Source organism: Bos mutus, chromosome 18 (assembly GCF_027580195.1).
Source record: "Bos mutus isolate GX-2022 chromosome 18, NWIPB_WYAK_1.1, whole genome shotgun sequence".
Lineage (NCBI taxonomy): Eukaryota > Metazoa > Chordata > Mammalia > Artiodactyla > Bovidae > Bos > Bos mutus.
Window position 1 is genome coordinate 43490763 of NC_091634.1, and position 26267 is coordinate 43517029.

Genomic DNA, 26267 nt, shown 5'->3' on the forward strand with positions numbered 1-26267 from the left:
AACTTTTTTGAGTGAAATACACGCTATGAAGGCACTGAATTGTCTTTCCTCTAAAGCAATGTGCTGTTCCTCTATTCAGGCATTTTCCGTAAGTGACTTTTACACTAAATCATTAAAATCAGAGCAGTCAGTAAAATTCAGCAAAATATTACAAAAAGAGAAACACAGATTACAAAAAAAAAAAAAAAAAAAGCCTTTTCAAAATAAAGAAAACTAAGACATAATGCAATATATTCTGGTGGGGGTTTTTTCTGTTTATTACACAGCAAATTTGGCAAAACTAATACAATTATGTAAAGTTTAAAAATAAAATAAAATAAAAATAATAATAAAAAAAAAAAAAAAAAATAAAATAGGAACTTCAAAAAAATAAAAAATAAAAATAAAAATGCTTTCTTAAAAAAAATAAATAAATAAAATAAAGACTGAAAACATTATTTCCGTTTATTCAGACTGGAAAAATGAATAACTATAATTCTACAACTAGACTCCTATCCCGTATCAACATTCCTTTACGAAAGATAAATTAGAACGAGGTCTTTAAATTACTCCAAAGTAGTCTATTTTAAGTATTCAAAGTGTTTAATCTGTACCTAAATTGGTTATAAAACTAACAGATATATACAACAAAGACAATATAATTCAAAATTTCTTACCATGTCCACACCAACAAAATATCCTAAGCTTTCTTTGCCTGGCAAAACATCACAGAATATAACCGTTCCAGATTCTATAGTTTCTCCAAGCTTCAAAGAAACTCTGGAGTTTATTTCCAGAGGGGGAAGTTCAACCTGCATTGTATCCACTGGACCTGCATAATCACTTTCCAATCCAGTGTCATCATCTTCTATGAGTTCTAGCTTGTCCAACGCAACAAATACTCCACAATCTTCATCACATTGAAAAAGCTGCTTCCCTTGATATACGCCATCAGTGAAACCTTGGCCACGACCTTCTTCCTAGTTTTTAAATGAGAGAAAAAAAAAAGTGAGTGACTAATAGAGAAAGATGATCCCTAAGAAAAAAGATGCATTCTTTGGACTTCAGAGAAATCACTGAACAAATTCTAAGTGACACATATAAGAAATATAATTATTAGCAGTTACCATTGAATATAGGGTGTTCAAAAAATAAGGAAGAAACTGTATCGGATGCTGAAATAAAATTACATGATAATTTTAAATGATAACTCTACTGTGAGAGAGCTTGGGCTGGATTTCACATTGTGGTTTTAACAAAAATTTTGTCATAAAAAGAAAAACTTACTTTAACAGTAGTGTTGTCTCCATTTATTGAGCACATACTATGTGCCAGTCACCATGTTAAATCCTGAATCAATATATCACAAAAACACTGCAAGTTGTGTATTAATATCACTATTTCACAGATGAGGATGCAGATTTAGAAAACAGTTTGGTTACTCAGCTAGTAAATGGCATAGCTGGGATTCAATTCTCCAATTGTTTTACAATTGCTGCTTAAAAAACTTAAAAAGCAAACGAGGCATGAAATTGTATTTGCAAGAATGTCAAAATGTAACTAACATTTAAATTCTTGAGAATGTTAATTTTGGAAACATTATCACAGAGTTCTTGGTTTTCTTTTCAGTGCAAACAAATGTCAACATGATTTTCACATATATTATCAGGGACAACTATAAGCTGGTTGAAATTGCTACAACTTATATATCCAAATTTTGTTACTTAATAGTATACTTTAAGAAAAGCAAAGAAACCTACCATGATAATGTCACAGGATAATTAACAATTTTAAGTAATTTGTTTACAATTGCTAAGAGTTCATTTTTAATATTCAAAGATAGGAAAGTCTTCAATAACTACATGATCTATTTGTGTATTTCCTACTATACGTAGTTTTTCAAAGTTTTCAAAGCATCATCTTTGTATCATCTTAATCTACCATTAGAAAGTAAATCCTCAGGATTACGAACATTAAAAAATATAGAATTCTGGGAAAACTTATTTTGTATTCAAAAAAGGAAAAAGAAAAACGTATGTGCACACAGACACAGACACACATAAATACACAGCCCACTAAAATGACTTATCAAACTTACCAGTAATTCTACTCCAAAGAATATTCCCGATACTGTCCTCTCTGCTAATAAAGGTCCTCTGAAGCGCACAACTCCAGGAAATTTTTCTTCCCCAGATCTCAGCTGGACTTTCACAGGGCAGCCCACATCTATTTGGAGGCCTTTACTTAGTCTGTTTCTGTTTTTAAACAAGCTGAACCTCTCTTCACAATTGGTAATTGCCAAAAGTAACTCTGTGAATTTCTCATTTATTTCTACAACATCCTTTTCATCAACAAACAGAACTGCATGTGGTTGCTCTAGAATTTTTAATCCAATCTGATTTTTCTTGCCTTTGGCAGAAGGAATCCTCGAAAGCCCCACAGAACGGTCTTGGATATTCTGTCCTATACTTCCCTTTGGTACTTTAAGGAGTTTTTGTGTTTGTTTGTCTGTAACACTGCATTCTTGAAGAAGCAAATAAAAAATCCGCTCTTCCCAGTAGGGTGAAGTAACTTTTTCTTGGCTCCATAAGCCCGAACTCATTGTGATATTAACTCCAAAATATTAACTCAAAAAAAAGGGAATTACTAAGTGTGTAGTAAAACCACAAGAGATAAATTCATTGGCAGTCCCAAAGCATGTTTTTAGCAATTTGGTGTCCATGCTGTAAAAAGACAGCAAATCAAAATGCCTGGAGGACAAGCAAAGAGAAACTTTACACTTCACTCTACATGAGCTAAAATTAAGGTCAAAGACTTTTTAAATTCTTCATTCAGCTAGTGAAAACACACACACATACACATAATGATATACTTTCAAAAATATCTGGAGAGGTTAAAAGACATACTATATTACTTATATCTACTGTAATACTGCATATTTAATAAAGGAGATTCAATTGTAAATTATCTCCAAAGACAATACAATAATGTTTGTTTCCAAGGCACTGAAATTTATGAACTCAGATTCTAGTAAAATATAATCTTATATAAATATTCTGACATTTTTAAAGTTTAAAAAGTAAAATTAATAGACTCTGCCTAACTTAAATGAATAAGCTGCTGTATTTGGGCAAAACACACAAATCAAAAAGGCTATTATTTCTATACAAGTAGTTTAAGTAAAAAGTTACCCATCACAATTATGTTGAACATTTTTATCAATAAAAATATCATCAAATCACATTCTAAAACTTCAACCACAATTCATTTATCTGTGTGCCATGTTTTGATAATGGAACATTTTATCTAACTCAGCTTCATTTTCTTATCTTACACATTTTATCCTTAATAAGCAAATGTTAATCATATTAATCATAGCTATCATTTAATCTCTCTCAATCATAAAGATCAGATATTATAAATCTGCTTTTATTAACAATGTCTTAAAAATCAATTTTGTAGCCATCAAAACTTGGACTACTACATAAGGAAGAAATATAACTGCAGTATAGTATCAAGCATAAAATGTTTTTATACCACAAGTTTAACTATGTAGACAAGGAAAAAAAGATTGTTTCTTTCTCACTTTCAAATTTTCATTTGAAATTTTTACAAGGATATTCATTTTTCACAATTAAAATAGCCTTCACAACCCTACTTGAATCACAGGTTTAAAACTATACAATTTCATCAATTCAAGTAGACTATAATTCATTATGTTAATTCATTATCTTACTGAAAACAATGGTTCTTAGGTATTCTCTGTCACATGCATGTGGCTATTTGGTTTCTAAATACAGTATTTATTCCATCCTCCTGTGAGGAGGTGATATTCATTTCCATTATTTGGGCTAACAGCAGCAGGTGACAGCAATATCATATTCATCTATTTTATTCTTGGAGTTAAAAAATAAATATTCCTAAAACTAAAGAACCAAATTTAAAGTTTAGCCATTTAACTTAATGATTAAATACATAACCTGGCAAATCTACACACAGAATAGTATTTCTTTTATAACACATCGGTAGTTGATGAGGTTTTCCTATAATGTAAAGTTTTTATTAATAAAAAGGCCCTCTACAAGCTAGAATGAGGCATGAAGACTGCCCGAGACAGGGTAAAGGGCTTTGCTGTTCTTCAAATCAACATCACTGAAATATATGCACAACATTTAGTGAGGGCGGGTAGCATAAAGCGGTTTTCTCTTTTTCTATAATGTGTTTGCCTTAATTCCACTTGAGGGCACTACTTCAGCAGAAACAGAATCAATTTACATTTGCCACTTATATAAGACACCTGTGGAAACCCTTGGCGCCATATAAACAAAACTCCTGCGGTGAGCTACCCAAACAGTGACCCAAACCTTAATTTGGCTCTATTCCTTAAAAGTTCCCAAATGCAGTATTTGTTATTGCAGACTAAAATTCTTTTTAAATGTCAGCATTTTTCAACAAGGAAATAGTCTCAATTTTATCTTGAGCACTGAGTTACCAACATAAATGTAAATCATTGTATGTGGCTGTCACTATGAAAAGATGTTTGTCTCTTTGCTAAGAGGTTTTATATTACGGTTTTTCTGAGTTCCTGCTTCTTCCTTCCTTAGATTTACACTCTACCATTTTCCCTTGCCATCAGCCATCTTCTGTGGTTTCCTGCAACATGCACTTGACTTCTTGTACAGCCTTCCAGCTTACTATTTCTAATCAGTTCTGAGAAGCCAGGTAATGAAATATGGTTGTGTGTTTAAAAAGATAAAACAGTAACAAAAAGAGGAATACATAAATTCTGAACAGGTCTTTAGCAGTAAAGCACATAGGCTTTATTTCACAGGCATTATTTCTGTTGCTCCAGGTAGGATGAGATGGTCAAAAAGCAACTCCTAAAAAAGTGAAGTTGCATTGTTCTTTTTCAAATATATTTAAATATTTTTGGTCAAAATTATTTTTAAAGTATGGCAATTCTGTTTTGAAAGGAATTTTTTTTAGTTCCAACAAATTATGCCTTCAAATATTAAAATTCTTTGAATCTTAATAATTAGTATATGCCAACAATTCTTGTTGGATTGATTCTCCAGCTTCATAATCCATGTCACAATTTAAAATAAAAACTACCAGTGCTAATGGAATATTCCAAGACAAAACTAAACTACTATATGGAAGGCATTAGGACACCCTATTTCAAATCAATTTGATTACAAAAGGTTTTTTGCAAATCATTTCAGAGACAGTACACAGTTAAACCAACTACTTTGGTTTATAAGAAGGTTGTGGGCAATTTAACAACAGTTATTATGAACCATATTTTAAAGTGAACTACACAAGGAGCAGTAACTTTTTTCTGACTTGCATTAGCATAAGTAAGAGTGAACAAACTCATTAATAGTAGTTGTCATGTTAGACAACCAGACCAGCCAAAGTGAAAGTTATAAAATATTTACAAAGCATTATCCAAAAACCACATTATCCCAAAATGTGGTTTTTCCTCTTTTAAAGAATACATGAAGAAAGAATAGGTTTGGAACTATCATATTAAAAACTAATTCTGATTGTAACTGATAAAGTTAAACGGAAAATTTTATGGCTCTACTAGAGGTATATAAGACAAATTTAATGATCATTAATATCTCAGTAAACTGGCATTACTGGAGAAGGAAATGGCAACCCACTCCAGAATTCTTTCCTGGGAAATCCCATGGACAGAGGAGTCTGGCAGACTGCGGTCTACGGGATATCACAGAGAGTCAGACACAACTGAGCAGGAGCGTGATACTGGCCTTACAGCAGAATATGCTAATAGAGACTGTTCTCCCACTGAAGGAATGAACACGATGCCCACATTCTTCTTTCACTGGGACAAGCACGACACTGAACCCCAAGCAGTAAAAACTGACTCAAGACGGCATAAGATTTAAATCACATTGTCAGTGAGTTCTTTATCAATCAAGGTTTGTTAGCTTAGTATTTTTATGCACTCAGCACAGCGGTCGAAACTGAAAAATACAGAAGATTCAAGATATGACGGCTGCCCTCATTTTTGTTCTTATTACTTTTCAGGCCTAACTGTTTAAAAATTACCTCTAACAATATACCGTACTTCACTTTGAAACAATTCATCTTAATACCATTGTACTTATTTCAGGCTGGAAAACTGAGTAATACTATAAGTGCTGAATGAACATTCTCAAAGAGTTGTAATACAGTAATATTTTTAACCCTGAAGCCATACTGAATAGGACTTTCTTTTGACATTTCAGAAGAGGTTCAGGTCACACAGATTTGAAAATATACATGGTTACCTAAGCTTGTTGATGGGCCTGGATCCTGAGCAGAGGAAAATTTAATTGTATTACAATAAAGTCATTAAACCAAGACAATGGTGGAAAGGCACAAATATCAGCTTCCTATCAAGTGCAACGAAAAGATGATCAAGAAATAAGTTTTACATGAATATACTAAAGGTCCAAATTAGTTCTAAAAGATAATATACAGCACAGATGAACAACAATAACTACATAAAACTGACAACAGCTAATTTATCTAGAAGAAACAATGTCATTTTGAGTCTGAAGTTATCAGGTTACTGTTCAAAGAACTCCACTAAAGAAAACAAAAACATACAATTCAATAACATTCTGCATCTCCTGAGATATCTGGACTTGTTTTAAAAACAAGGGGCTATATAAATCAGAATAAAAATTACAATACCAAAAGCTGCCCATAATTATAAATGGCAAAGAAGCATGGAGGTTAGTGTGAATACCCTCCAAAAAAGAAGATATACAGGACTTTTTCCAAATTCTTCTAGATAACTAGAATAATTATCATTTTAAAAGAGAATATTTCTCACTGAAAGACCAAGTTTATACATTCCTAAACAGCAGAGATTGCAGAAAAGTGACCAGGCCAAAGAAGAGTCAGTTTTCCTCAGAGTTTAACTTGTGATCCAAGAACACACATATTCAGTCCCTAAAACAAGTGGGATTTATGAGGTTTAAAACAAAGTCTGCCTCCCACATCTACATATTCATATCAAAAGAACCAGGGACACTCTGGTCTCACCAGAGTTAAACCTGGCCACTGCACTTCCAAACTGTGAATTCCCAAAGTCCTTCATCTTTATATTTCCACTGCCCAAACAAGGGCCTGACAGTATGTTAGACATTCAGTACAAGAGAAATGAATGAATGATTTGGTTAACTCAGGTGATAATAGTGAAAGCCAAATTTCCATTTCCTCATCCTAATCATTTAAGTGATAAAAAGCTTCTTTAAAAAGAAGACTCAGGAGTTGAGTATTTAACAGTTTTTACCTAATCTCCTAAATAAATAATAATTCTAATTCTCTGACTCTTTATGCCACTTCATTGTTATACACTTAAGTGGAAATAAATAAGGAAAATTTCACAAACAGAACTTGTTTTGAGGTTCATTTGAAACTGGGTTCCTAGATCCTCACACCATGTCGGATGTCTACGTGTGGTTGTACAATTCTGTAAAACCAAAGACGATACCCTGACAAATTTAAGATTACCTAGTGAAAACAAGGAACAAAATACTGAAAGTTTGATGAATAGAATAATTACTCCTGTCTTCTTATGTAGACTTCCTTAAACAAAATCACAATTCAAGCAGTCCAGATCAAACAAGCGCCCTGATCTTACCAGCTCTTCACAAAAGTTACCCTCCAAAGAAAGGCTTCTTCCAAAGAGTACTGTACAATTTTTTGTAGCCGAACATTAGAGAATGTTCTGGGTATTATCAACATTCACAGTATATGAATTTCCACAAGAATTTTCAGCAAATCATTTTCACCTAATATTGTGCTAGTTCAAATCCACCCACTACCCAGTAGGGAACTGGCAAGCTAAATTCTTAAACCATTCAGTCTCCTCGGGGCGTGAGGGGGTGTGCAGAAAACCAACGCTTGAATGAACACCCTCTCTCAAGGCCTGGATTTTTCTCCAGGAGCCAATGACTGCAAAAGGAACAATCTTATTAAGATCCCTATTAGCTCTAAATCAAAAGCAAAGCAGGCAATGCTCCTTAGTTAAGCTAGCCATATAACTTTCCAGGGAGCATGGGGAGAGGATGGGGGCAGGCGGGATGGGGGTTGAGAGATTGAAAGGCTTGGTGGCTGGAAGACGACAATCATCCTAAAACATGCAAATGCCACGGGGCGGAATAGAAAAGATGCCAAGTACATGAATAACTGGGCAGCTGACCCGGCTGAGAACCAAACCCAGGAACACCATCGTCCGTCAGGACTTCACGATTTCCCCAGAGATCGTTAAAATGACAATAAGGCGGGGGGGGGGGGGGGGGGGGCGGTGGGCGGTTGGGGAGGAGGAGGAAAAGAATGAATACCTTGCTTCAACAGAGCGCACCTTTCAACTAAAGAACTCCAGGTTGTTGTGTAAAAGCATTCTCACCCTGGAAAGGGGGAAACTGAAAGAAAAAGCATAACACGCCATTAACGAGGCCAGAACCCCGACTGCTCTTCCTGGACAGGAGCCACATACTCCAAAACCGATCAACCGATACACCCCCAAGGCACCGATGGTAAGATTACAACCCCGCGCTCTCAATGCCAACCCGGGCCGTCGGATGCCTCAGTTTCCCGATCTGTAAATGGGGGGCTCAAAAAGATAGATTTCTGCGTTGCTCCCACACCAAGTCCTCGCTTCTCGAGAGGTCCCGGCGGCGGTGACCACGCTCCCACGACTCAGGAGCCCTTTCAGGAAGGCCTGGGGAGGTGGGGAAGCCCAGGCTGACGTCAGCTGGCTCAGCACCCCGCGGGCCTGGCCGGCTAGGGGCCGGGGCAGGTAACGGGTCGGCGACCAGGGCCCGACGGCCGCGGTGGCAGCTCGAGGCGCCCAGAGGCCGGAGAAGGACGCCCGAGGGGCAGGGTCACCCGTCGCTCGGCCGCTCGCTCACTCACTCACCTCGCGGGGCGGGGCGTCGCCCCTTCCCCAGTCTCTCTAGCCCGCTTCCCCGGCTGGCCCTGCCGTCCCACACCCACCGCCCTAGTATTTACCTCAGACGCGAGGGCCCCCGCGCAGCCAAACCTGCTACCTGGGCCCGCCCCCACTTGCCCCGCCTCTGAACCGCCCAGGGAGGGAGGGAGTGAGCGGGGGCGGAGGGGCAACAGCCGCCCCAACCAATCGCAGCCCGGGCTGCATTCCGGCGCACGCCCTGATTGGGCCGCCCTATGGTAGACCTTCCTCCAATGGCTGCCGGCCCGGGGCGGACTGAAGGGACTTTCCGCTCCGTCAAGCTCGGTCGAGCCAAAGGGAAAGTGGAGGGGCGGGGAAGAGAAGAGAGGGGATGGGGGCGGGGACCTCTGACTGATTGGACGAAAGACTGCTGGGGCCGCAGCACCATTGGCTGGCACTGGAGCCGGGGCGGGGTGCTGGGCATCTCTCTGCTCCACCTCCCAGGTCTGGGTCTTGGCTTTGGCTTAGCTGTCAAAACTCCTATAGCTTGAGTTTGTAGCTGGAGTGGGAAGCAGCACAGAAGCGAGCTAGGAATAGGATTTCAAGATTCCATGAAAAAGCAAAGCTTTAGAATGAGACCTAAGTTTGAATCCTTTGCGCTTTCAGTTAGTAGCCGCTTGATTTGGGGAACTCATAACCACTCTGAGCCTCAATTTCCCCATCTGTAAAATGGAGACAATCGGATTGCCTGTCTTACAGGATGGTTGTGAAAAATCGTATGTAAAGTTCCTGACACAGCAGGAACTCAGTAATGTTAAACCTTTTCCTCTCAGATTCTGCCTGCGGCCCCTGCTGTTTCTGAACCTCCGTTGCCACCTATCCTAGTATGGAGGGAGGTCTCCCTGAGGTGATGGAGAAAGAATTTCCACACGCGGCCTCCTGTGGCTCTGCACCCCTGGCCACCAGCCAGGACTTGGGGTGTAGTTAAAGATCCTTCAATTAGAAGGGAGGTTTCTGAATCCCAAAAGTGCTCAAAATATTTAAGGAAGTGCTTTTTATAATCAGTCCCAGAGCTTTGCAGCATGCCTTGCTGTACTGGATACTCCTGTTAATTAATTTCTTCTCCTTTGACATTTTAAGTACCAATTATAGGAGAAGGTGATTAATACTGAGGAAGGAAGACATGTGGGGTGTGTGTTTGTGTGTGTGTGTATGTGTGTGTGTGTGTGTGTGTGTGTGTATTTAATCATGAGAGGGAAAACTTCCTCAGTGGAAAGTGACATTTCTGAAGATCTGGGGAATTTAAACCAGTTAGTCCCTAAAATAAGTCACATGAGTGACTTATTATTAACAGTCCTGGCAAACAGGCCACCCATCTCTCTTGCCATAAGCACCCAGAATGAAATGGACATCTTTTGAAAACCTCAATCCACTCTTGTCCCTCCTTGGTCCATCCTTATTTGTCCACATGATCACAAAGAAGGAGAAAGCAATAAAATGGAAATCTAGAGGTTTAACTCTTAAGTGTGGCTTCAGGCAACACTGTTCCCTAGATCGAGATTCTCAAAAAAAAAAAAAAAAAAGTCAATAGGGCTCAGAAATCACAGTCTGGCTGTCTGGAAGAAAAGTACAGCCTGAGGGCTGTTTTTGCTTTATCCATACAGTGAGGAGGAGGCAGTGGAGTGGGGGGAAAAGACTTAACCCTTTTAGACAGGACAAGCACTGGCACTTCTCCAGTTTGCCACACTCCTCACCACTCCCTATTTGATCCTCCTGGCACTTACATTGTCTGCCAGCTCCTAAAGGCATTTGGATTTGCTGCTGTTGACCTAGAACGTTTTTGTGTCCTTCCAGCAAAGCAAGGAAGACAGACCTTAAAGGAATAATTACACAATCACTTAATTAGGGAGACTAGAAGAAACCTCAGAAGGAGAACTGCTCTAAGCACACGTCAAAGGTGACTGGGCATTCAGGGAAAACCTGTTTGAGGAAGTCATTTTTAAGACGAGGTGGGGGACTTTCCTGGTGGTGCAGTGGGTAAGACTCCGCCTGCCAATGCAGCAGACACGGATTCGATCCCTGGTCCAGGAAGATTCTGCAGACAGCAGAGTAACTAAACCCGTGTGCCACACTACTGAGCCCACATTCTAGAGCCCGAGAGCTGCAACTACCGAAGCCCTCAGGCCTAAAGCCTGTGCTCTGCAACAAGAGAAGCCCCCACAGTGAGAAGCTCCCACATCGCAACAAAGACCAGTGCAGCCAAAAATAAAAATAAACAATTCTAAAAAGACAAAGTAGGAATGGTGACTGGTAGTCAAGGTGAGGGGAGCGCCCCAAGCAAAGGAACCATGTACATGACATATTAGAGGAACTGGGGGAAGGGGAGGCAGAGCACAGAAAGTGTGGACAAGAAAGAGCCAGTCAGGCAGGACCTAGTGAGCCATGACCAAGAGGTAGCTAGTCTTTAACTCAAGAGCACTGGGAGCCCTCTGAAGGGTGTTAAACAGGGTGGTAACTGTAATTGGAAAAGACCCTGATGCTGTGAAAGATTGAAGGCAGGAAAAGGGGACGACAAAATGAGATAGTTGGATGGCATCACCGATTCAATGGACATGAGTTTGAGCAAGCTCCGAGAGATAGTGAAGGACAGGGAAGTCTGGCGTGCTGTTGTTTATGGGGTCACAAAGAGTCAACATGACTTAGCAACTGAACAACAACAACTGTAATTCTACACTGTCTTGCACACTTCTCTATTGTGCACAGCAGGACCCAACAATAAACCCCTGAATTGAATGGAGCTCTCTCCCCCAGGAGCTGGGACCCTCCTGGTCACCGGGTAGGGACCTATGACTAAGAGTAACACCCAGTCAGGACTCAACAAAACCTTCTCACAGCACTGGTCATGGTGATTCATGAGCCCTGCCCCAAACTGCTGCCCACAGGCTACCCTCTACTTCCAGCCTCACCAAGTTCAGTGTAAACTTTACAGTCTATTTGCACAACCCAAGGCGAACTCTTGATATTCCACACTGCCACGGTAATCCTTCCATCTCCCCCATCTCAGTAAATGGAAACTTCCAGTTTTTTGTCCAGCCTCCCATGGGTCCAGTCATTTCCCCACTACTCCTGTGAACATGTGCAAGAGACATCACTTTGCCAACAAAGGTCCATATAGTCAAAGCTATGGTTTTTCCAGTAGTCATGTATAGATGTAAGAGTTGGACGATAAAGAAAGCTGAACACTGAAGAATTGATGCTTTTGAACTGTGGTGTTGGAAAAGACTCTTAAGAGTCCCTTGGACTGCAAGGAGATCAAAGCAGTCAATCCTAAAGGAAATCAACCCTGAGTATTCATTGGAAGGATTGATGCTGAAGCTGACACTCCAATACTTTGGCCACCTGATGCAAAGAGCCAACTCATTGGAATAGATCCTGATGCTGGGAAAGGTTGAGGGCAAGAGAAGAAGTGGGCAACAGAGGATGAGATGGTTGGATGGCATCACCGACTCAATGGACATGAGTTTGAGAAAACCTCAGAAGATACTGAAGGACAGAAAAGCCTGGCGTGCTGCAGTCCACGGGGTCACAAAGAGTCGGACAAGACTGACAGAACAGCGACAGCAACAAACCATGAGGCTAAGCGGGACAAGGTGTCCCCACAGGCAAAGACACCCTACCAGTGCTTTTTCCTTGATAAACCAGCATGGTGTTGCAATCATGGCTGAGTCAAGAGCCCTCCATCTCAGGGATGTGCTTCTCTCTTAGTGAGGGCAGACTCTAGACATAACTGAGTAGGGGTCCCCAACCCAAGTACGGGCCTGTGGCCTGTTAGGAACTGGGCCGCACAGCAGGAGATGAGTGGTGGGAGAGCAAGCAAAGCTTCATCTGAACATAAGCAACACACTTAGGGTGTCACTGTCTCCCATCACTCCCAGGTGGGACCGTCTAGTTGCAGGAAAACCAAGCCCAGGGTTCCCACTGATTCTGCGGTATTGTGAGGTATGTCATTATTTCATTATATATCACAGTGTAGTAATAATAATAAAAATAAAGTACACAATAAATGTAATGCCCTTGAATCATCCTGAAACCAGCCCCCACCATTCCTGCTGCTGCTGCTAAGTCACTTCAGTCGTGTCCTACTTTGTGCAACCCCACAGACGGCAGCCCACCAGGCTCCGCTGTCCCTGGGATTCTCCAGGCAAGAACACTGGAGTGGGTTGCCATTTCCTTCTCCAATGCATGAAAGTGAAAAGTGAAAGTGAAGTCTCAGTCATGTCCGACTCTTAGCGACCCCATGGACTACAGCCCACCAGGCTTCTCCATCCGTGGGATTTTCCAGGCAAGAGTACTGGAGTGGGGTGCCATTGCCTTCTCCACCCCACCACTCCAGTCTGTGGAAGTATCGTCTCCCACAAAACCAGTCCCTGGTGCCAAAAAAGGTTGGGGTCCGCTGCAACTGAACATTCTTTCTGGGGGCTTTTACTCCCATTACCTAAAAGCTCTCTCATAAAATAAAAGGGATTAAAATGCTTTAATCATCTTTAAACGAATCCAACTGAACTATAAATCCATGCTTCCCATCAGAGTTATTTGCTGTTATTGATAACAAATGAGTTCTGTGTGATTTAGAAAGCACACAGAGAGTGAAAGGGTTTCATGCTCTCCACTGAGATCTTTGTGCTGCATCTGGAGTCTCATTTTGAGCAGCAGACACATCAGGAATAATTCCAGGTCCCAGGCAGCCTTCCTCTCCTCAGGAAAAAGATACTAGAAGTGTCGGGGGAAAAAGTGACTCATTATGATGATCTACCTTTTATTTCTGCTTCTTTTCAGCAAATGAATTCTCCCCTCATTCAACAAATATTTGAGGACTTCCCTGGTGGCTGAGTGGTAAAGAATCACCTGCCAATGCAGGAGACATAGGTTCCATCCCTGGGCCAGAAAGATCCCCACATGCCACAGAAGAGCTAAGCCCATGTGCTACAACTATTGAGCCCATGCCCTAGAGCCCAAGAGTCGCAACTACTGAACCCACATGCCAAGCTACTGAAGCCTGAGTGCCCTAGAACCGGTGCTCCACAACAAGAGAAGCCACCGCAGTGAGAAACCCTCACGCTGCAACTGGAGAGTAGCCCACACTCGCTGCAACTAGAGAAAGCCCGAACACAGCAACGAAGACCCGGCACAACTGGAAATAAACGAAGTATCTGAGCACCTACAATGTGCTAGCCATCATTCTGGATTCTGTGGACGCTGCAGTGAGCATGGCCTGAGTTCTCAAAGAGCTGACATCCTAGAGGAAGGAAGAAACCACAGTGATGAGCTAGTCATGCTAAGAAGACAGGGTTAAGCAGAACAGGGGAGAAGAGGGGGTCGGGGACTGCTATTTTAGGTAGATTGTTCAGGGAACAGCTCCCTTGATGAGGTGGCATGTGAACAAAGACAAGAAGTAAATGAGGAAGCCAGCCATGCTGCTGTCTAGGGAAGAATGTTCCCATAGTGGGGAACAGGCAAGCGTGAAGGTCTGGGAGCCGCAGTGCACTTGGCATTGTCAGGGAACAGTTGAGAGGCCATTGTGGTTGGAGTGCAGAGAATAGGGGTGTGAGTGACGGGGGTGAGGCCAGAGAAAGCTCAGGGGTGGTCCGGGCCATCAGAAGACCTTGACTTTCACCCAGCACTCAGTGGGAAGCCCTGAGGAGTTTAGATGAGAGCCCTGGCTCCCCTAACTTATGTTTTAATGGCTCACTCCAAGGGACAAGGGTCAAAGCAGAGAGACCAGTGAGTGATCAGGCAAAGGTGGGCCCCGAAGAAGCCCCTTGCTGCCTAGGGGTGGGGAGAGCAGGTGGGGAGGAGGAAGATGAAGAACTAATGGTGTCAAGAAAGAAGATCCAGATAAAGAAGAAGTGAAGTGAAGTCGCTCAGTCGTGTCCGACTCTTCACAACCCCATGGACTGTAGCCTATCAGGCTCTTCAGTCCATGGGATTTTCCAGACAAGAGTACTGGAGTGGGGTGCCATTTCCTTCTCCAGGGATCTTCCCCACTCAGGGATCGAAGCCGGGTCTCCTGTGTTGTAGGCAGACGCTTTTACCGTCTGAGTCTCCAAAGAAGAGATGCAGGGAATTCCCTTTCAGTCCAGTGGTCAGGACTCTGCACTTCTACTGCCAGGGGGCGGATTGCAACCGTCCAGAGAGGAAGGATTTTCAGATAATTGACAGGGGGACAGGCAGCACTTAGGGGTTGGATCTGTGGATTGTTCTGGACGTGATGATAAGTAGGATTAAATTTAGGGAGAAACAGAGGGAAATCTTGGGGACTCCAAAGAGCTTGGATTGCCAGCATGGCCAACTGTAGTCTCCTGCCATGTAATTCTTGGAGGGCAACTGCTCAGGTCAGTCCCTGTCTTGTTAACGACCTTGCTGCTTGCTGCCACCCAGGGCCCGAGGCCCCGAGTCCTCTCTGGTGCAGGCTGTACCCAGATATGTGCCCGACCGCCATGTGCCTCACACACTGGGCTGCACCAATCTCCCAAGCAGGAAAGGAGGCGTGAAGATGTTGGTGCAATAATGACGCTGTATGTAATCTCAACTCAGCCCTCTTGGAATGGGATTCCGCCTCCCACATTTCTGTGGGGTGTATTCATTTCAGCATCTGGTTTTGGCACTATAGATTTTGGGGGGGGGGAAAAACACTCAGATTGACATTTTTTTTTTTCTTCTAAGTTGATAGTGAATCTAATTAAAGTCTCAAGCTCTTTAAAAAATTCTGTTGCTCTGGTACCTTTTTTTTCTGCATGGAAGAATTATATATTCTGAGCTATAAATCTGGAATCTGTCTGCTCAAGGATAAGCCAATGGCCACAAGCACACATCTTTCAGGTAACCTCCCTGTTGGAGAATTTTGAGTCCTACTTTGCAAGTTGTCTGGCCTAGAATGCTTTGGATGGATCTACTGGCCTTTTGTAAGTTAGGAAACATCAACTCTGAGCTTTGATAGTAGTCACATGTCAAGATTTCAGTACCACCCTTACCTGGCTTTCTTGATCTCTTCTCTTCCCATAATCCCTCCCTGGGTTATGTCATCCGAGCCCAGTGAGCCGTGTTCATCTGTTGATGTTGAGGCCCCCCATGCTGTTATATCTGGTGGTGATCACTCCCACAGGCTCCAGACCTATGCTCTAACTTGGCGTCTCCATTTGACTTCTCCACCTAGATTCCTCACACTGGAAAATTCAAAACATAAGTCTCTCTTGCTTCCAAACTCGTTTCCTACCTGTCTTCCCCAGGTCCCTAGTTACTCAAGTCAGAAATCTAGGAGTCTTGACAGAGTGGCACTGACGTATATACATGTGACATATACACACTGCCTTGTGTAACACAGGGAGCTGGTGGGTACCTATTGTAAAGAACAGGGGACTCAGCTCGGAGCTCTGTGATGACCTAGAGAGGTGGGATGGGGGAGGGGAGGGAGGCACAAGAGGGAAGGGATATATGATATACATAGCTGATTCATATTATTGTACAGCAGAAATTAACACAGCATTGTAAACCAATTATACTCCAATAAAAGAATCATTGGGATGCTGGGAAAGATTGAGGGCAGGAGGAGAAGGGGACATCAGAGGATGAAACGGTTGGATGGTATCATCAACTCAACGGATATGAGTTTGAGCAAACTCCAACATGAGTTTGAGCAAACTTTCCTCAGACTTTGCTCCCTTCACACCAGGGAAACCTGGTGTGCTGCAGTCCATGGAGTCGCAAAAAGTCAGACCCGGCTGAGCAACTGAACAACGTGCAACAACAACAAAGGAACCTAGGCACCATCCTTCAGTCCTCCCTTTCCCTCAGCCCTCTCCTCCATTCCATCTGTAAACGTCTCTGGAATCCATTGTCTCTCCACCTCCACTGATGCCCCCGGTGGCTGCCCAGTGTTCCCTCCCCTGCAATAGCTCCTGGATGGTCTCTCTACTTCCTCTTCCCCTCACCCCTACCCCTGTGCATTCCAGTCCCTTCTCCACTCAGAAACAAGAGAGACATTCTTTAAATGGGTCACTTAGAACTCCTTAGAACTCTCTAATAGCCCACCATAATTCTTGCCCATGGTCAACTAGGCCCTTCATGAATTGGCCCTACCTATCTCTGCAGACCCACATGGTGGACTCTCTCCTTAGCTTGCCTCAAACACACTGTATTAGTGTCCTGTGGCTGCTGTAACAAATGATCCCAAACTTGGTGGCTTCAAAATGACAAAAACTGGACTTCCCTCAGTCCAGACGGCTTCCCTGGTGGCTCAGACAGTAAAGAATCTGCCTGTAGTACAGAAGATTGGAGTTCAATCCTTGGGTTGGGAAGATTCCCTGGAGAAGGGAATGGCAACCCACTTCAGCATTCTTGCCTGAAGAATTCCATGGACAGAGGAACCTGGCGAACTATAGTCCATAGGGCTGCAAAGAGGCAGACACGACTGAGTGACTAACACACACGTGGTCCAGTGGTTAAGAATTTGCTTTCCAATGCAGGGACACAAGTTCAAACCCTGGTGGAGAATCCCACATGCCACAGGGCAACTAAGCCTGCATACCAGTACTGAGCCTGTGCTCCCTAGAGCCCGTGCTCTGCAACAAGAGAGACCACCACAATGAGAAGCCCACACACTAAAACAGAGAGTAACCCCTGCTCGCCACAACTAGAGAAAGCCCATGTCCCGCAATGAAGACCCAGTACAGGCAAAAAAAAATATCAGTCTTTAAAAAGAAGACACAAATTAACTCTGTTTAATCCTGGAGGTCACATAGCTCAGTTGGTAAATCATCTGCCTGCAATGCAGGAGACCTGGGTTCAATTCCTGGGTCAGGAAGATGCCCTGGAGAAGGAAATGGCAACCCACTCCAGTATTCTTGCCTGGAGAATCCCATGGACAGAGGAGCCTGGCAGGCTACAGTCCACAAGATCACAAGCGGCGGACAAGACTTAGCGACTAAACCACCACCACCAATCCTGGAGGTCAGAAGTTCAAAATGGGGCTAGAACCAAGGTGGCTGCACGACCACACTCCCTTCAGAGGTTCTGGGGGGAAATGTGTGTCCTTGTCTTTTCCTAGGAGCTTCCCTGGTGGCTCAGATGGTAAAGAATCTGCCTGCAAAGCAGGAGACCAGGGTTCGATCCCTGGGTCAGGAAGATCCCCTGGAGAAGGGAATGGCTACCCACTCCAGTATTCTTGCCTGGAGAATTCCATGGACAGAGGAGCCTGGCGGGCTACCGTTCATGGGGTCACAAAGAGTTGGACATGACTGAATGACTAACACTTTCACTTACTCACTCTTGTCTTTTCCAGCTTCTTGAGCTGCAATCCTTGGCCCATGAGGCCCTTTCCTCCATCTTCAAAGCCAGCAGTATAGCATCTTCCTTCAGTGGTCACCTTGCCTTCTTCTGGGTCAAGTCTGCCTTTGCGTGTCATATGAAGACACTTGCGGATGCATCTAGGGCCTAGCCAGATAATCCAGGATAATCACTCTATCTCAAGATCTGTAACTTAATGACATTTTTAAAGTCCCTTTGCCACATAAAGCAACATTTTCAGGTTCTGGGGATTAGGACCTGGCTATTGGGGGAGGCGGAGAAGGCAATGGCACCCCACTCCAGTACTCTTGCCTGGCAAATCCCATGGACAGAGGAGCCTGGTAGGCTGCAGTCCATGGGGTCACTCAGAGTCAGACACAACTGAGCGACTTCACTTTCACTTTTCACTTTCATGCACTGGAGAAGGAAATGGCAACCCACTCCAGTGTTCTTGCCTGGAGAATCCCAGGGACGGGGGAGCCTGGTGGGCTGCCATCTATGGGGTCACACAGAGTCGGACACGACTGAGGCGACTTAGCAGCAGCAGCAGCAGCAGCATTGGGGGAGGGGCATTATTCAGCCTACCACACTACAAGCTGTCTCCCATGACAGGGTCTTTGTACGGCTTGTTCCCTGTGACTGGAATGCTCCCCCTGACCCCTTCCCTCTTTGCATAGCCAGTTTCTTCTTATATGGGGGCCTGTCACCTTACCTGTCACCTCCTCACAGGGCCTGTCTCTGACCAAACCCCCAATCTGAAGGGTTCCCTGTATCCTGAACCTCTTCCCTCACACTTGCCACAGTAAACCTTCTTTTACATATTTTCCAGCTTATTTGTTTTCCGCCTGCCTCTCCCTTTCCCCTCCCCATCAGTACCTAGAGGATAGGCATGGTGTCTGTCTGTTTTGTTCAGATGAATCTGTAATCCAAGATGGTGACATGCAAACAGGCTGCTCTGTCTAATCCTCTGAGAAAGCAGACTCCCTCCATCTTCCTCCTGACCTTCTCTATTCGAAAGAATGGTCTGGGCAAAACCTGATGCCACCAACGAAGAGAACCCACCTCTATGTTCACAGCAGCACTGTGAACAATAGTCAAGATGAGGGAACAACCTCAGTGTCCATTGACAGATGAATGGATAAAGAAAATGTGATATATATACACAGTGGAATATTAGCCATAACAAAGAATGAAATAAATGCCATTTGCAGCAACATGGATGGATCTAGAAATTATCATAGTAAGTCAGAAAGACAAATACCATATGATATCACTTATTAATGGAATCTAGAATGTAACACAAAGGAACATATCTACAAAACATAAACAGACAAAGGACACAGAGACCAGACTTGTGGTTGGCAAGTGGGCAGAGGGTGGGGCAGGGATGGAGTAAGAGATTGAGGCTAGCAAATGTATTATGAGGTTAGCAAATGTATTATATATTGATGGATACATAAAAAAGTCCTAATGTATAGCACAAGGAACTATGAGTAGTTTATCCTGTGAAAAAGCATAATGGAAAAAGAGTATGTACACATATGTATAACAGAATCATTCAGCTGTATAGAAATTAACACAACGCTGTAAATCAACCATACCTCAATAAAATAAATTCAAACAAATGAAGAGAACCCACACACATGCCCTTACTGGGGAGGCGCCCAGGGAGATGCCACAGTATTTAACCAACCAGACACACAGGAAACCATTCAAGGAAGCCGATTCCACCTTGATGAGCAGCCACCTGAGTCCTTGCTAATTAAATTCAGCTAAGAATTATTTCACCAAGGCCTACCCACGAGGCTGCTTGCAGAGGAGAACTGTTCCCCAGTCTTCTCCATCCTTCTCCCCTGGAGACACTTGGAGAGAATGGAGGGAGGCCCAGGGGCCTGCTTGCGTCTCTCTCATGTGTTTCTGCCGGGACACTGAGGTTCCTCTATAACTTACAACTCCACGCTGGGCTAGACTTCTTTAAACTGAAGCCAAATGTGTTTTGATTGCGAGGCTATTTCTAAACACTGCTTGTGCCTTAAGCAATCAATTATCTGGTTGAAACATCATGTCTCCTCCCTTCAAGGAGAATATTGTGCTTTAATATGTGATAATGTTCAGAGTATTTTTAAATACTTCATTGTGTTTGGTCACAATGAAGATAGTTCTGGTGACTCAATAGTTTTATCTTCTGTGATTATTTACAGCATAACATTCATGGTCATTTTTTTTTTTTTTATAAAATCATGAACTAGGGAGAATAAAACAAAGTGGTTTATAAACATTAACCAGTTTTTCACAAATAACAGTGTTGAAATAATAACACTTGCACAGTACCTGACAGTTTACAGAAGCTTCTGAAAAATTCAGAGAAAAACATTTGTTTTGTAAGGAAGGGCCTTTGATTTTGCCCTGTAAACTTTTGATCTATAACTTTATATCCTAAAGTGGCCTGGCACAAACAAAACCAAACCATCTCTTATGAATATATTTTGGAAGTCTGCTGCCAGAGTTCAGTTCACAGGCTTCAGAGACCTGGTGGGGCTGTTCAAAATTCTGGCCTAGGTTAGTTTTAAAAGTTGCATTTGGATATGGAGTTGTTCCCAAAGGTTTAACTGAAGAGTAATTGATTTCACTGGAAATAAAAGTCCAGTTGCTGGGCAGTCATATTTTTCTTGAAACTCTAGAATGTCTTGAGGAACACATGTATGTCACCTGTCCCCTTTCAATACTGTCCTAAGTACCAGAAGGAGAGCAGGGTGAGTTGTAGCCCCTCCCACCCTGGATGGGGGGAGGGCTGAGGCGGATGGGAGGGTGGGAGCAGGGCCAGGGTACAAGGGAAAGATCAAAGGTGAGAATGCCTACATTCCGAATCTCAACCACAGAGGAAGTGCCATGTGTAGGGTCCAGGATGAGTGGACGAACCACTCAACCTGATGGATGACCATGAGCTAAGACAAAGCAAACAGTTACTTCCCGAGCATCCCTCCTCGTGGGGAGCTCTCCACACCCATAAGTACTCAGTGGCATCCATGGGCCTCCCTGACGCATGTCAGCTTGACTTGAGACCAGCCCCATCCTGTACAGGCAGGCTGCCCCTCTTCAACATCCCAGGATTGAATCTTGGCAAGAAGTTGATGGCAAAGTTGGGATTCAGTGAAGTCTACTCCACAGGGCACTGATGTGCTTTCCTGTGCCAGAACAAAGGTGACCTATTGGGTTGGCCCTGGGCAGATCCAGGTTCCATCTGAGTGGGCTGTGCTCAGATGTCGTCCCATCCTGGGATCCAAACCAATGGCCTCCTCCCAAACACACTGAGCTGAACACTGGCCTGGAAACATCAGAGCAAGAGTCTGGTATCCTGGTGGCTGAGTTTCTCAATTTCCTCCGGAGAGAAAGTGTTTCCTCGGAGCCTGAAGGGGATAAAGCAAAGAGAGATTTGAGTGAGGACTGGACCAGAGCTGTGCTTTAGATCAGGAAGATGCTGCTTTGTAAACCTGTGCCTGGATGGCCTGCCCCTCCCCACCCCCACCCCCACCACCTCCCAGCTGCAGCTCTCCTGGGAGAGCTGTCTGTGCAGGTTTTACCCTCTGTCAGCCAGGGCAGCTCATGAATCACCGTGCATGATTTAACAAGCCTCCATGACTCTGCAGAGTCCACACTGGGCCCAGCCAGCCCTGACTCTTCAAGGCCGGCCATTCTTTTTAAGGCAACAGCAGAAGCTGTCAAGAATGCAATGAGCAAGTCCCAATGTCCTCCCAAGCTCTGCCAGTAACATCAGAACCCTTAAAATACCAACCTGATGTCGGTTTGCTCCCCCTGGACACAGAATGTGACATTTCTCAGAATTGTGCAATGGTTTAAAAAAAAAAAAAAAATCCACTCTCTACCCAAGATCGAGGCCCTCACAGCCTAGAGGGATTACACAATTGCATAGAAAAGAAAATCTCTCTATCGCAGGACAGATTTTTAGAAGCCTTTATTTTTAACTTCATCATTTGATAGCTACAGTTGCTACTGCCTTGATCTGCTTTTTCAGAGAGGGACAAATCTGCATATTTAAAGCAGGGTTCAGGAGCTCTCAGGGATGAGGCATGTACTATACAGCAGCCAAAGGGGACTGGCCTGAGACAATCAACTCAATGGGGTTGGGGTGAGCCTGAGAAGGTCTACCTGGCTGAATGGGGTCAGCTTGTCTCTACTCTGCTTAATTACTGCCATTCTAAATCAGGGCCCAGGGTTGCCAGCTTTTTTGAGAAACCTCTGAAAGACTGTAGGGAAATGTCTTCATTTTTAAATATTGATTTCTAGCTCAGTGCCTGAAACATATATAGCGACATTCACTCATAAAATGTTAAATCAGGGGAAATCTTTCTATTATCTGAGCGATAAATAGATCCCTGGGAAGAAGAAGGAGAAATCTTTGAAGTTGTGATGCAATACCTTTTTCAAATACATGAAGGAACATGGCTTTTTGTTACAAACAAAAGGCTTGGAAACACTGTGTAACATCCACCTAAAACTGCAGAGAGTCTCATACAGCTGCCCTGACCCATGAAGTCAGATGTAATGGCCGGTGGGGGGCAGGAACGGAGTTCCTTTCTGTTTCCCTTTTTAACCACACTGCCAATCCCACACGATTGCCAAGAACAGAGATGTTTCTGAACAAACACAATTTAAAAACGAGACAGTTGGTCCCTGCTTAAAAACAACAAGACATTTTTCCCAGGGAACCAGATTCATCCCATGCAGAACAGGACTAGAGGTCTGAGCCATAAGGGATCTTAGAAATTCTAAAGTTCCTCTCTCCCTTCACCTCAAGTTATACGTTGGAAAACTGAGGCTCAGAGAGGTTAAAGAGGCCTGCCCAGGATCTTACCAGACTTCCAGAATGGTGTCATTCTTTTCAAGGGCCCGCAGGAGGGCCTCTGCCCCTAGGGAGCTGATGTGGTTGTTAGACAACCTAGAGAGGAAGATAGAATGGTGAACTTTGAGGATGCTTGGTTTTGGGCTAGTCTATTCAATTAAAGGAGACTTTGGGAGCTGGACTCCTGAAGCCCACCTGCCCTTTCAGCATGTCCCTTTCCTGTCTGAGATTCCCAATGAATTCATCCACAAAGTGAAATGTACCCCTCTCTCCTCCATTCACCAGATGGGTATTAAGTAGTTGCTCTCTTAGGAAGGAGCTAACACAGGAATAAAAATACATGCATTTTAGTGCCAGGGCTCAAATCCACCTTACACTACTACTTTTTTTCATTTCAAGCAGATAAGTCCCAATTTCCTCACCTGTAGAAGGGACCTAAAAGAGTACCCACCTCACGAAGTATAAGAATTAAACAGATGGCTAAGTGGGAAGCTGGTATATAGCACAGGGAGCTTAGCTCAGGGCTCTGTGATGACCTAGAGGGGTGGGATTGGGGAGCGGAGGGAGGCTCAAGGGGAGGGGAACTATATGTATACATAGGCTATGCTGTGGAGCCCCTGGTGGCTCAGTTGGTAAAAAGCCTACCTGCAGTTCGGGAGACCTGGGTTCAATCCCTGTGTTGGAAAGTTTCCCCTGGAGTACAAAATGGCAACCCACTCCAGTATTCTTGCCTGGAGAATCCCGTGGACGGAGGAGCCTAGCAGGCTACAGTCCCTGGGGTCGCAAAGAGGTGGACACGACTGAGCAGCTTCACATGCTGTGCTGGGCTTAGTTGTTCAGTCATGTCTGACTCTTTGTGACCCCATGGACTGCAGCCCACCAGGCTCCTCTGTCCAGGGGGATTCTCCAGGCAAGAACACAGGAGTGGGTTGCCATGCCCTCCTCCAGGGGATCTTCCCAACCCAGGGATCAAACCCAGGTCTCCTGCATTGCAGGTAGATTCTTTACCAGCTGAGCTACCAGGGAAGCCCTGTATACAAACAGCTGACTCACACTGTTGTACAGCAGAGACTTACACAGCATTGTTAAAGCAACTATGGAGTACAAGAACTAAACAGACAGCTAGCAGGACGCTGCTGTATCGCACAGAGAGCTCAAGGGTCCCTGCCCCGTCTTCTTGCTCATAGCTGTTCTTCCAGATAATCTGCACTACCTGGCTTCCCCCTCGACTTCTGAGGGGGAGGGCACTTCCGAGACACTGACCTAAGGCAGGGCTAATAATAACATCAGCCAATATCTGTTGAGCTCTTACTATGCACCGCTCATAACCTACATCACCTCTGTGCATGCTCGGAACCCTGTGAGGAGGGTTCAATTATTACCCTGTCTACACTTGAGGCAACTGAGTTACCAGTCCAAGTAGGAACAGTTGGTAATGGTGGAGCTGGGGCCAAACCTCAGCCATTAGGTTCCAGAACCTGTGCTCTTAACCAACGCTTGGCAGAGATTATGCCTAGAAGAAGAAGGATGTAGGCTTTGCTTTTCTTTTTTTAAGATCAGTGAGAAGCTCAATTTTTATGGGGAAACAGTGGAGGAGGATACAGTTTAGCGTTGCTGAATTATAAGACTCCCACCGAGGCAGCGTGGGGCCTGGCGGCTGCCATTGCCTGCCACCTGTGGGGGTCAAGCGGGGTAAGCCTGTGACAGTGACGGAGGACAAGTTTGCCTCATCTGCACCTGGTCAATCATCAACCAGGTATCGCCAAGGGCCCCTCACCGTGTGCAAAGCCTGGCATCCAGCTCAGATAAACCCAGGTTTCACCTGGGCCCCCCGAGCCCCAGCGTCACCCACGTGATGAGTGGAAGTGTTTTCCCCAAACATTTGGCAATTTCCTAGCCCCTGTGGAACAACACAAACAAGAGCTGCCAGAGTGGATGGCAGGCTGGCAGCGAAGCAGCCGCCCTCCCAGAGGCAGCTGTCTGCCTGTCTCGGGAGGCGAGTGTTTCCCCCGGGCCATGTCTGCCAGGGCAGGGGCCATTCTCCTCTAGAGAAAGGAGCCATCTGTTGGTGCCCTGATGTCCCTGGGAAATGAGAGCTTTGGCAGCATGGCTGGTGTGGTGTCCCATGAGCCTGTGGTGACCACTGGCCGGGCTCCTGCTCACATCTGCCATCCCTCTCCCTGTGCCATGCGTCTCTGCCCACCGAGTTCACCACCAGTGGTCCTGCCACCACTCCCCCGGTCCCCCAAGGGAGCTTCCCAAGCTCCTGTGCCCTGCTTCCCTCCCTCACCCTGACCCAGGCTCCATCTCTGGCCTGGAAGACTGCAGGGGTCTCCGGGCTGATCTCCCTGCTTCCATCTTACCTTCCCTGCACCTGTTCTGCACAAAGCAACAAGCATGATCTTTGGATGATATGAATCAGATTACATGACTGCCCTCATTAAAACCCCCCGAAGGCTCCTCAACACCCTCAGAATAAACTCTGAGCTCTTTCCCAGGGCTCTAAGGCTGCTGTGGCCGGCTCCTCCCATCTCTGCCTCACTCCACCATCCACTATAGTCCAACCTCACAGGTCCTCCTTCCGTTCTCAAAACCACCAAGCCTGTTTCTGCCACAGGGCCTTTGCACTTGCTGTTCTGCCCACCTAGAATGCATATCCCTAAGATCTCAGCATGGCAGGCCCCTTCTTATTATTCAGGTTTCAAGTCCTATGTCACCTTCTCAGAGGCCCTGCCCAGCAGCAGCTACCTTGTTCTCTCCTGTCATCTCTCTCTTGAATTCTCTTGAGAGAGCATATTACTAAGAGAAATGTATTTGTTTACTTGCTCATTATCTGTGTCTCCTATTCAAATTTAAGAGCTGTGTGAGCAGGGCCTTTTTATCCCTCTATCCTCAGCGCCTCAAACAGAGCTTGGCACAGAGTGGGTGTTCCAGAAATATTTCTTGGATCAATATATAAATGGATGCATGCGCATATGAGTAAAAGCAAAAAATGCCTGTCTATATATTAATCACACACCAAGAGGAACCACTGGAGATGACCATCAGAAATCTCCTGTCTGAGTAAGGGAAGACCCCTGGAGAGGCAAAAGGGCATGTCCTATAAGCCACAGAGCAGATGCTGTGGGCAGCCCACCCATATTCCCTCAGCTC

The 26267-nt window shown here is 44.2% G+C and overlaps 2 protein-coding genes across 10 annotated transcripts in view; both read right to left on the reverse strand.

The window, feature by feature from the left end:
* CYLD (CYLD lysine 63 deubiquitinase) overlaps positions 1-9082 on the reverse strand; it is a 72210-nt gene extending 63128 nt beyond the window's left edge. For 2 of the 7 annotated variants that reach the window (XM_070388441.1, XM_014480415.2), the window contains exons 1-3: positions 8921-9069; positions 2078-2729; positions 657-959 (exon numbers count right to left, since the gene is read on the reverse strand). In XM_070388441.1, the coding sequence (XP_070244542.1) occupies positions 657-959; positions 2078-2581 (807 nt within the window). In that variant the 5' untranslated portion in view covers positions 2582-2729; positions 8921-9069. Of the gene's footprint in view, positions 1-656; positions 960-2077; positions 2730-8342; positions 8475-8920 lie in introns of those variants that run through there. The other 5 variants (XM_070388437.1, XM_070388440.1, XM_070388439.1 and 2 more) reach the window with 5 other exon arrangements.
* Positions 9083-17580: 8498 nt separating this feature from the next.
* Positions 17581-26267, reverse strand: part of NOD2 (nucleotide binding oligomerization domain containing 2) — a 36153-nt gene continuing 27466 nt past the window's right edge. For 2 of the 3 annotated variants that reach the window (XM_070388444.1, XM_005902634.2), the window contains 2 exons: positions 23127-23210; positions 17581-21660 (listed from right to left, as the gene is read on the reverse strand). In XM_070388444.1, coding sequence (XP_070244545.1) covers positions 21588-21660; positions 23127-23210 — 157 coding nt within the window. In that variant the 3' untranslated portion in view covers positions 17581-21587. The remainder of the gene's footprint in view (positions 21661-23126; positions 23211-26267) is intronic. The other variant, XR_011467720.1, reaches the window with a different exon arrangement.